Source organism: Lupinus angustifolius, unplaced genomic scaffold, assembly GCF_001865875.1.
Source record: "Lupinus angustifolius cultivar Tanjil unplaced genomic scaffold, LupAngTanjil_v1.0 Scaffold_48_99, whole genome shotgun sequence".
Classification (NCBI taxonomy): Eukaryota; Viridiplantae; Streptophyta; class Magnoliopsida; order Fabales; family Fabaceae; genus Lupinus; species Lupinus angustifolius.
The window spans coordinates 143,799-154,137 of record NW_017728884.1 but is presented as its reverse complement, the minus strand read 5'-3'; the positions used below and the strand labels follow the sequence as shown (position 1 = coordinate 154,137).

Here is a 10,339-nt window from a genome sequence, read left to right as displayed (position 1 = left end):
GCAAATGAATTTTGTTCCATTATCACTTCTCACATTTTTAACTCGTTTGTTATATTGATTTTCTACCATAGAAAAGAAACTTGCCAACACTTTGGTGACTTGTTTCTTATCAATTAGCAAATAGATCGATACCGCACGTGAGAAATCGTCAACAATAGCAAGAAAATATGAATCCCACAAGATGAACGAGTTCTATATGGACCTCATAAATCACAATGTATCAAGTCAAATATATGAGAAACTCTATTATTACTCAATGAAAATGTTTCTCTAGTTTGATTTGCTCTTTGGCATATGTCATAGACTTTATTCTTCAAATTACTAATTTCACTTCGACTATCATTAGAAATTAGTTGAGTAGTTTTCCAAGACGGATGTCCTAACCTGTTGTGTCATACTTCTAGCTCATTCATTCCTTCAACTTTGCATGCCTTCTTCGCTGGGGCTTCTCGAAAAAGATAGAGTTCATTCCTTCGTTCATACTTCTAGAGTTCATTCCTTCCTAACCTCTTGTGTCATACTTCTAGAGTTCATTCCTTCGAGGTTCAGTCCTCTATAACACACAGATCACCAGTAAACTGAACATTATAGTTTGAGTAATCTGACAATTGTGATAGAGAAATCAAGTTGCATTTGAAAGTTTTACTATTCCTTCCTTAGTAGAGATGTTAGTGTGTCCCTTTAGAAGTCCAATAGGACATCCAGACATGTCCCTCATGTTGCACAGGTGTTGCAAATCCCTTGTCATGTGATTCGATGCCCAACTATCAAGTATCCAAGGTGAAGACTTTTTCTTCTGAGCATATTCGGTTCTTGAATATGTCACAAAACCTTCACTTTCAGTCATCATGTGTGCCATATACATTTTCTCAAAAGTTTGTTTTTGGTTGGCTCTGATACCATGTAAAGAAATTGATTCAAATGTTTTATTCATCAATACTACATTGTTTATATACACAAAAATTGTTTCTAAAATCTAAACAAATATGTTTACATATCACCTTTAGATTTGATTTAGGATAATAACAATCTAATCAATCTAAACAAATCTGTTTAGAGGGATTTGGTTTGTTATTACACATTAATATATGACATTACAATTCACCATTAGTAATATATATATCAATACATGTATAACAATTTATGGTATATGTTAGTTTCAAACTTACTAACACGAATGTTAGAATTATGTCCCAAATAATCAAAATAATGAGAAAGTAGCACATATATATAACAAAATTCCGTAAGTAGTAACATATATAACAATAACATAATAACAATTTAGTAGTATATATAACACTACAATTCACACAAAATTGATAATTTAATTCACAAAATTGGTCGAAGCATTCAAACAACAATACAACATTATTTGCTAGTATCTATTTCTTTATTATACAGTTCAATTTGATTATGATGGTTCCTAAAGTTTTAAAACTATGAATTGAACCAAATATAAATAGTTCATTAAAAAAAATAATCAAACTAAACCACTGAATCGAACCACTTTTTGTGGTTCAGTTCGATTCCACCGTTACACGCATTACATGCACATAGTAAAGTGAGACTAAAACAAGTGCATTAAAGGAGTTGTCACTTTGTATATAAAAATGTTATTTTTGAAACACGTAATCTTGATTAAATTAATTAAATTTTAATAAATAATATAAAAATAATATTTTTTGTATTTTTAAATATTTTATTTTATTTATATAGCAATATAGATTAGTTCGGGAGGGAATGTGACACTTTGGGGCTCCGTTCCTATATCTATATACTGTATATAAATGCAAAACATGATGTAACTTACATCATGATGTAATTTCCACTTTATATTTTGCCCTTCATATTATTTAATTTTTATAAAAAAACTATCAAATCATATTTAACAACCACCAGCACAATAATTAACCACATTTCTCACCTTAATAATAATTACTTTAAACTTCCAAACACGTATAATGATTATTAGACACATAAAATGAAAAATTCATTATTATATGATATCTTCTAAATTTTCACTCTCTATTAAGTTTATATATTGCATTATATATCAAAATAATAATAATAATATGAGACAGAGTGCGGGTCGAGTTCAGTCATAAAAAAACATCAATGAGAGCATTTTTGTAGTACAAATATTTTTCCATTACCCAGATTGAGGGGTTTGCACCGTAGCATTAGTCTGCGAATCATTTAATCACTGTTAGCCACTCTTCTCCTTTCAATCACCCTCCGCGGTCTTCCTCTCTCACCATCATAAAGGTTCAAAATTTAGTTAATAAGTTGTGCTCCTTCCTTTTCTATTTCTATGATTTCAACACTTTCTTTCAGTTCTTAACCCGTTTACCTGTAATTGTTTCTTGGTAATTCCTTGAATGGTTGATTGCACTCTGGATTTTCGGAATTCTTTGTTGATTGGCACCACTTAATCCTTGGTCTCAGGGCAATTGGTTTTTTATTTTTATTTTTATTTTAAATTTTCAGTGATTTATTTTGCATCAATTTGATCTTTGGTTAATCTGTTTTTTTGTTGTCAATCCCCAGAAGTTTAAACAGTTGGGGGATCAATTTGTTATTTTAATCTTTAATGTTGAACTTAAGATCAGAGAGATTGAAAAATGTGGACAGGATTTGTGCTTTATGCATTGCCAGTATATGAATGCAGCTCCACCATTTATTTTATTTAATAGATGGTGGAGCGATATTCAATATTACTCTTTAAGTTGCTTCTCTTTTTTGTTCATGATTCTTATTTTCTTAGAGCCTGCTAGTTGAACTTTCCATGGTAATTTTTTTATCTGTTGTATATATGGCCGTTGGCCATACTATACCTTCTTAAGCATATAATGTGATAGTAGATCTTGAAGATTCAAAATCAAATTAGCACAGGTCATGCAAATATCAATAATATTTTCTCTGCCAAGTGTTTTTTGTTACTATGTTTGATTTCTTTGTTGATGTTTTACTTATACTTTTATGAAGCTGTTGTGGTGTGTACTGACTTTTACAAGTAATGCATGTCAATCAGGATCCAAAAGCCTCGATCAAGACTCATGTCAGTTCCTGATGAAGAAAACTTATCATCACATTCCGAGGTATGCTCTTCAACTCTGAGTATGTGTGCTTTTACTCATGCTGCAATTGCTAAATAAAATAGATTTTGCTTCAATTTTCGAATAAATTTCACTATCCAAACAATTTTTTTACAAATTGTGCTTGGGTGCAGTTAAATTTCCAATTTACATTCTTCTAAGACTTTACTTTTAGCCAAGTTTTGGTGCTGGTGGTTTTAATTTAGGATTCCCTTTTGGAAGAATATTAATCGAAATCATTGTCTTTCAATAATATTAATATGTCAATATATTTATGACCTTGTGATCATTGTTCTTTTCTTGATCTTATATTCCTCCTTTTTAAATTCACTGCTGTAAAGATGTTGAAACATAAATACCTGAAAAATGGAACCTTTTCTCATAAGGTTATGATCAATAGTGAAGAGAAATGTAAGAACATAGTTACAGGAAAGATTTTGGGTTCAATAACAAAACTGGTATTGCCATGTATATGTGGTCTTGTAATCTAATAAAACAATAACTGTGAATTCATTGGGTTGTTTCTCCTTTCTTTGATTCTTGTGCAAAAGATGACTTCTTTTTTACATGTAATGTTGGAGCTGGATTATTCTAAATGTAAATGGCAGCCTAGTACATGAGACTCCACTTGGTAGGCTCTAGACTTACTCCAACAAGTCGAGAGGTTGTTTCTAAGATTTGAACCAAACACATCCAGGTCATAAGACAACAACCTTGCCCTTGAGTTAAGGCTCACCCTCTGTTCTAAATAAGTTCAAATATGTTTAGTCTCTATAAAATAGGGTGATTTTGCTTTTGGCCTCCTTCAAAAAAAATATAGTTTTGTATCCCTGCAAAAATGTGTGACAGCATTTATAGTTGCTGATTTAATATTCTTGAACAGCCAACCTTTAAATCTACTAGCATATCTAGTATGCTAGCATGTCTTTCCATTGTGGATTGACTCTCATATCCATGTGCCTGAAGTTATTAGTTATGTGTCACAGAATTAAAGTATCAGGATTAATAAAATACATCTTTCTCCTATATTTATTTTCTCCCGTTGGGATGATTTGCAGCTTTCATCTCATTTTTTCTGGGATTTCCTTGATTCCATCATAGTTGATGTGGCATCAGAGTGTCACAGAGTAGCAAGGCTGGGCCTTGATTCCAATGTGGAAGAAGAAGATGAAGAATTGAAGTTGTCAGCACAAGCCAGGATTAGGGTGGCTGATCCTAGTAATAGTAACGAACCAAATGGAAAGTATGTGGTTGATATATTCGGACAAACTCACCCACCTGTCGCAAATGAAATATTTCAGTGCATGAATTGTGGCCGATCTATCATGGCTGGGAGGTTTGCTCCTCATTTGGAGAAGTGCATGGGGAAGGTGATTCTTTTATATTTAAGAATTGTATATGGTGATCCGTTTCTTAATCAAATATAAATTTAAATTTTCATATGCCCATAACATGAGTTGTGTTTCATAAATTTGTACTACCTGGTTATTGATTTTTATTTTAATAATGCTACTTACCCAACACACTTGTGCACATATCATCTCAAATCTAAACCATTTTCATCATCCAATTATCATTGTTTCCACCTTTCGTTAAGCACACCTACACGATTTGATTTCATACACTCCTTGAATAGGATTGAAAATATTCTATATGATATATACTTTCGGTTTGGCCTAGCTTCTTCCCTCTAACTAAATTTCTGGTTTCACCTCTACATACACTCTAATTCTACAACCTAGAGAGAAGTTATTTTCATGAGACCCTGCTCAGTGCAACTATTGCATCTGTGATTTCATGCATATAATTTATTTTATATTTCTTTGTTCTTATCTCTTTTTCTGCAATATATGATTTATCATAGAGCATTATGACATCGTTTAATGCATGTAGCTGACTGTACCTAGTGGGATTAAAGACTTTATTGTTGTTTCTCTTTTTCGTCATTGAAATTTTTCTATTCCCTCCCTCAGGGTAGGAAGGCACGTCTTAAAGTGACACGAAGTAGCACTGCAGCACAGACGCGGTATTCAAGGAGCAGTAATGCTTCAACACATTCTCCATATTCAAATTACTCCACCAGCAATACCATGAACAGGTTGCCAGCAAATGGAACCTCCAATTTAGCAGGTGAGGAGCATTCAAACGGGACATCAGAGCCCTGAACTTATAATAGCATGAATTTGTTTTGCTGGGATTTTGAAGCTTTCATAGGTCTGAGTGTTGAAATTGTGACCAAAAGAACATTCCTTAATTACAATCCCTTTTTCTTCTCTTACTTGTAAATAAGTACCCATCTAAAGTAATGTTTTCTTCATCATCTCATACTAATATTTTTATACCATTTTTTAATATCTAAGCAATGATGTAGACAATTATACTTGATATTTAAAGTGAATACCTTCCATCTTGGAAAAGAGCTATTTTGTTAATTTTTCTTTGTTCAAATGGAATGTGTTTATTTTTCTGTCAATTGTAGATGTATATGTTGGAGAATTTCTCCATCTATAATCCATAGATTGAATGCGGAAGTCCTTATGATCATGGTTTCGTTCCGATAACCTAATGTTTATGCCCATACATAAACCCATATGGAACGACCATGACCCAGACTGAAGAAACCCCAAATGATTTCATGGTGAAGAAGAAGAACATACCTTGATTAGCCATTTGGAATCTCAAATGTATGAGGGTGTGATAATCTTCCAGATGTTAGAGCGCCTAATGGTTTTCCTTATGCTTCTCTAGATAGGAATGAGAAAGCTCTTAACTTGAGAGTATGCCTTATGGTGAGAGTGTTTTTTTCTTATGAGAGTTCACTTATCCTTTGATGTGGATGACTTGATAGTGTTTTATCCCTTTGGATAACACTATCCTAATCCACCTTTATTCTCCTTAACCCTACACCTTAAAACCTGCTGCTCTACAAATGGGGACCATAACCCATAAAAGTAACCCCGAAGCGGTTACTACTTAAGTTGCAATAATTCTGATTCAGTCTCTTCATCAGATCAGAAATTGGCTGAAGGTATCTACACTTATATTATTTCATGACACATATGTCTTTAGCCACCAAATTAATTACTGAAGATCATTTTATATTTTGGCTAATTAAATAATGACCATAGCATAATTATAGAATTATATTTGTGACCCATAAATTGTCAGAAATTCTAACAATCTCCCACTGGTCACACATATGATTCTCCATACGTGTTATCCTTAATGCGCGCTTAAGTATTGACATTATGACGTAGGCATACCCAAATTATCCCGTTCATTAGTCCTGTCTTCATATCGAATCACAGTTAAATTTTGCCATATTTATCATGACTAATTCAACAATGATCACCAACATTGACACAACTAAATAACATAGATTCATCATGAAATGTGTAGCAAGAAAATCACATGAATATGATTGGTACATGTCAATTTTCAACTGGTCCTACTTAACTGTAGTGAGATCCTTAATAATAACATAAAACCTTATTGTACAAAGCATAAAGACAGAATATCAAACTGAAAATATGTGCACATTCTAACTATGTGCACACAGAACATAATAAAGTATCCATACATAATACCAAAATTACATAGAACATAATAAAATATGTGCACATTCTAACTCCCACTAAACCAAAATATTCTCACATTGCAGAACACCCATATGAGCAGTATGTTCATGAAAAACCTTGGGTGTGATAGCTTTTGTAAGAGGATCTGCTATCATGGAGTTAGTGCCTAAATGTTCTATGGAAAGCTGTCAACTTTGTACTTTCTCCTTAACAACTAGAAACTTAATGTCGATGTGTTTCGACTTTGCTGAACTTCTATTGTTGTTGGAGAACAACACGGCTGATTTATTGTCACAATATAACTTTAGTGGTCTTTCAATCCTTTCCACAATCCGCAGCCCAGTGACAAAATTTCTCAACCATGATGACTGAAGTGATGCCTCATAACATGCTATATACTCTGCTGCCATGGTGGATGAAGCTACAAGGTTTTGCTTGGCAGAACGCCAAGAAACCGCACCACCAGCTAACAGAAAAACATAGCCCGAAGTAGATCGTCTACTATCTTGGCATCCCGCAAAATCGGAGTCAGAATACCCAATGATCTCTAATTGGTCTGATCTCCTATATGTGAGCATATAGTCTTTTGTTCTCTTTAAGTACCTCATGACCCTTTTGGCTGCTTTCCAATGGTCCATTCCTGGATTACTCATATATCTGCCTAAAACCCCAACTATGAACGCTATATCCGGACGCGTACATACTTGAGCATACATAAGACTCCCTACAACTGATGCGTATGGGATCTTTTGCATTTCCTGAATTGCCAGACTTCCTTTAGGGCACTGATTGAGACTAAATTTGTCTCCCTTAGCAACTGGAGTATCCATTACTTTACAGTCCTGCATGCCATACCTTTTGAGCACCTTTTCTATATAGCTCTTTTGTGATAATCCAAGAATACCCCGAGATCTGTCTCGGTGTATCTGGATTCCTAATACAAATGAAGCTTCACCAAGATCCTTCATTTCAAAATTACTGGATAGAAATGTCTTGGTTTCTAACAAGGTACCCACATCATTAGTGGCAAGCAGTATGTCATCCACATACAAGAGCAAGAAAATATACTTGCTCCCACTGAACTTGTGATACACACAATCTTCAACTGAATTCATCTCAAAACCAAAAGAGAGAATCACCTCATGAAATTTGTGGTACCATTGACGAGACGCCTGTTTTAGCCCATAGATGGATTTTGTCAATTTGCAAACCATATTCTTTCGGTCTCCCGTTACAAAGTGTTCTGGTTGCACCATATAAATCTTTTCATTAATGTTTCCATTTAGAAAAGCTGTTTTGACATCCATCTGATGAAGCTCCAAATCATAATGTGCTACAAGAGCCATGATTGTCCTAAGAGAGTCTTTCGATGAAACCGGAGAGAAAGTCTCTTTATAGTCAATCCCTTCCTTCTGAGTAAAACCCTTAGCTACAAGACGTGCCTTATACCTCTCCACATTACCATTAGAATCCCGCTTGGTCTTAAAAATCCATTTGCAACCAATGGGTTTCTTACCTTCTGGTAATGGGACAAGTTCCCAAACTTTATTGTCTTGCATGGATTTATACTCCTCTTTCATTGCTTCAATCCACTTTTCCGAATTGGAACTTTGGATGGCTTCACGAACGTTTAATGGATCATTGTCCATTAAGCCATCACCCTCATGTTCCAAAAGAAAGCAAATGTAATCATCCGAAATTGCATTTCTCCTTTCTCTAGTGGATCTACGCAAAGCTATAGGCTCTTGCACCTCTTGTCCATGTTCCTGAGGGTTTTGAGTTTGTCCTTCATGAATTACTAACTCACCTTGAGCAGGGAAGGTTTCATCAACTATGTCCTGAGGAGGTTCCAAATTTGCTTCTTCAAAAGCAACCATATGAATCGCATCTGGAATAGATACAGATTCTTCCTCTAAGACAAAGTTTCTAACCTTATCTTCCCCCTCAAACTCAACATCCTCAAAGAACGTGGCTGTACCCGTCTCAAATATGGATTTCATACTTGGATCATAAAATTTATAGCCCCTTGATTTTTCAGAGTAACCAATAAAGTAACTACTCACTGTACGGGAGTCCAATTTCTTTTCATGAGGCCTATAAGGCCTTGCCTCAGCTGGACATCCCCACACATGAAAATGCTTCAGACTTGGCTTTCGCCCAGTTTGCAGTCGTAAGTGCCTCTCCCCAAAGTGACTCCAGTAAGGTAGAGTGACATATCATACTCCTTACCATATCCTTAAGAGTCCGGTTTCGTCTTTCAGACACACCATTCATGCTAGGCGATCCTGGCATGGTGTACTGTGGGACTATACCACATTCCTCTAGGTATTTGGAAAAAGGCCCTGGACGTTGTTCACCTGAACCGTCATATCTACCGTAGTATTCACCACCACGGTCATGCCGTAGTATTCACCACCACAATCAGATATGATGCACTTAATCCTTTTTGCTGAGTTGATTTTCAACTTCAGACTTAAAAGTTTTGAACACGTTCAATGATTGAGACTTTTCATGAATAAGAAAAATGTATGCATAACGAGAATAATCGTCTATGAATGATATGAAGTATCGTTGACCATTCTAGGAAGCCGTAGGAAATGGCCCACAAATATCCGTATGTATCAATTCTAAGTAGCCCGAAGCTCTATATGCACCATATTTCGATTGTTTGGTCTGTTTTGTGAAGTCAATGGAATCCAAAATCCCATCTGACACAAGACGCTCAATTCTCTTTTGAGAAATGTGACCTAGGCGCTTGTGCCATAATGCACCTGAATTATTATTTTCAATTTTACGCTTAGTACCACGTGATTCCACATTTAGGGTTTCTCTATAATCAGCTATAGTATTCAGTATATAAAGATTGTCATTTAACATAAGTGAACCAGTTCCAACAACATTTGAATTTAAAGACAATTGAACCGAATTGTTTCCAAATGAACAACAATATCCAAATTTGTCCAAATAAGAAACATAAATTAAATTCCGTCTAAAAGATGGTACAACAAAAGTGTCTTTCAAATCCAAATAAAAACCAGTACATAATAACAATCTAAAATGCCATATGGCTTCCACTTCTACCGATTTTCCATTGCCAACATAGATGTATCTTTCAACATAATTAGGCTTTCGGTAGCTCAGGCAACCCTGCACTGAAACACTGATGTTAGATGTTGAACCGGAGTCTAACCACCAGGTGTTTCCAGGAACTGAAGTTAAATTGACCTCAGAACAGAACAAAGTAAGAAATGTACCTTTCTTAGCATGCCAGGCGTGATACTTTATACATTTCTTCGTTTGATGTCCATTTCCCTTTCTTAGCACGCCAGACGTGATACTTTACATATTTCTTCTTTTGATGTCCAGTTCCTTTGCAAAAGTAACATACATCATCCTGCTTTTGTTTCTTTTGCACTGGACCCTTAACAGCTTCATTCCTGGGTTCTGAAGTGATTTTCCTTTTGCCCTTCTCTTTAGAGGTACTAACATAATGGGCACTTTCAGTCCTTTCTCACTTCAGTCTTTCCTCTTCTTGCACACAAAACGAAATGAGCTCATTTAGAGTCCATTTCTCCATTTGACAGTTATAAGAAATCTTAAACTGACTGAATTGTGCAGGAAGAGACAGTAAGACCAAATGAATGAGCAAGTCTTCCGACATGTCAA

General features: G+C 34.9%; 1 protein-coding gene across 2 annotated transcripts; it reads left to right on the top strand.

Annotated features, from left to right (window-relative positions):
* Window positions 1-2,100: 2,100 nt before the first annotated feature.
* Window positions 2,101-5,509, top strand: LOC109342006 (SAGA-associated factor 11 homolog). Of its 2 annotated transcripts, none has more exons than XM_019579958.1 (4): window positions 2,101-2,265; window positions 3,032-3,098; window positions 4,154-4,465; window positions 5,069-5,509. In XM_019579958.1, the coding sequence occupies exons 2-4, from the start codon at window positions 3,057-3,059 to the stop codon at window positions 5,258-5,260; spliced, it is 546 nt and encodes a 181-aa protein (XP_019435503.1). In that variant the 5' UTR covers window positions 2,101-2,265; window positions 3,032-3,056; the 3' UTR covers window positions 5,261-5,509. The 2 variants fall into 2 exon arrangements, with proteins under 2 accessions (XP_019435503.1, XP_019435504.1); XM_019579959.1 differs by having other exon boundaries at window positions 3,028-3,098.
* Window positions 5,510-10,339: the final 4,830 nt, after the last annotated feature.